The 1526-nt window shown below is 43.4% G+C and overlaps 1 protein-coding gene across 1 annotated transcript; it reads left to right on the forward strand.

Moving 5' to 3' along the window:
- Positions 1-90: 90 nt before the first annotated feature.
- Positions 91-1237, forward strand: HELRODRAFT_184711 (hypothetical protein; the record flags this gene model as incomplete). The annotated part of the gene is made up of 2 exons (XM_009019519.1): positions 91-267; positions 361-1237. Coding segments are annotated over 2 exons (1054 nt in total), but the record flags the coding sequence as incomplete, so codon positions are not given.
- Between the last annotated feature and the right edge of the window lie 289 nt (positions 1238-1526).

Consider the following 1526-nt stretch of genomic DNA (forward strand, 5'->3'; position numbering starts at 1 on the left):
CAACAACAGCAACAGCATCAACAGCAACAATAGCAACAATAACACCAACAACACTCACCACCATCTATCACGATCTCACAATCATTCCAGAAGAGAGAGTGAGTACAGCCAGAACAACAACAATAGCAATAATAACAACAACAGTAACAATAATAATAGCAACGTAAGCCATAATAATAACAACAATAATAACAACAACAGTAGTAGTAGCAGCAGCAGCTACCTGTCGCCGAAATTCAAATACACGGATTATTTGAAGTCTTCATCGTCAGCAACGCCATCGTCGTCCTCGTCGTCGTCATTATTCTTCTCAAATTATCATCACCCTCATCACCATCATCATCATCATCATTTTTTCAGCCCGCTGATTGGCCAGAAAAGTTACCAGTTTTCAACCAATAACATGAACAACAACAACAACAACAACGTTAGTAACATTCTCGGCAATGATAATATGTGTAACGTCGTTTTGTCACCAAACAACAACAGCAGTAGCAACAATAACAACAACAACAACAGTGGTGGTTCACTCATGTTTTGCGAAAGTTTAAAGGATATAAACGCATGCCCCCAGCAACACAGCAACAAGTACGGCAAGTCCGTTGATGAATTGAAATCGCAACAACTTCCGACAAAACAACAACAGAAACTTACAAAAGATCATATATCGAGTTCGGATGACGATCAGGAAAACAACAACAACAACAACAACAACAACAGTATTGACAACAACGCCAACAATTTAAACATCGTCAACAACAACAACGATGACGACGACGACGATTCGTCAACAGCAACATCAACAGCGGCGACAACCAATGACAAGCAAGCGTTTGCTCACGTGACATTCAACTGCACTTCCGCTCTACAGTTTCCATCCAATCCACTCTCACTTTCCTGTCAATATTTTGGCGCCCAAAAATATTCTCCAATCACACACGGGGGTTCGTTAAACCCTTTCGACACCCAGTTCACTTCGTATCCTTATCACCCGCATTACGCCCCCTCAAGTATCTCCCCCTCGCCGTCCACTACTCCCTCAAACCTTCACTACGGATCGGCATCGTTCGATCCGACATTCATGAGCTACGGTTTTGGCAGACCGAGTGCCAATCCCCCTCAATTCATAAGTCCCAATCCTGGTTCCTACATTTCCTGCTCCTATCCCGACACGATAGGGATGTACCAGAATCATGCCACTGGTCACTTGGCATCACATTTCGCTGGTGCAATCTAGCGACTGGGACTGAAGAATGTTTGTCTGCTTGCTCGGTCTGCGGCCGTTGTTACTTCACTTCATAACTTACTCGATGATTGATCTATTCATTGAGTTTTCTGTATCGTTCGTTGTTTGTTTGTTGTCAGTGTGCACATAATTTAGTGGGAAGAGTGTTTATATAGTTTGTATGTGCGTGTGTGCGTGTGTGTATGCGTGTGTGTGCGTGTGAGTATGTGTGTATGCGTGTGCGTGTGCGCGTGTGTGAGTGAGTGTACGACGTCTGGACGACGATACATTAATTGATGAA

This window comes from Helobdella robusta, assembly GCF_000326865.2.
Source record: "Helobdella robusta unplaced genomic scaffold HELROscaffold_2443, whole genome shotgun sequence".
In the NCBI taxonomy this organism is placed as follows: domain Eukaryota; kingdom Metazoa; phylum Annelida; class Clitellata; order Rhynchobdellida; family Glossiphoniidae; genus Helobdella; species Helobdella robusta.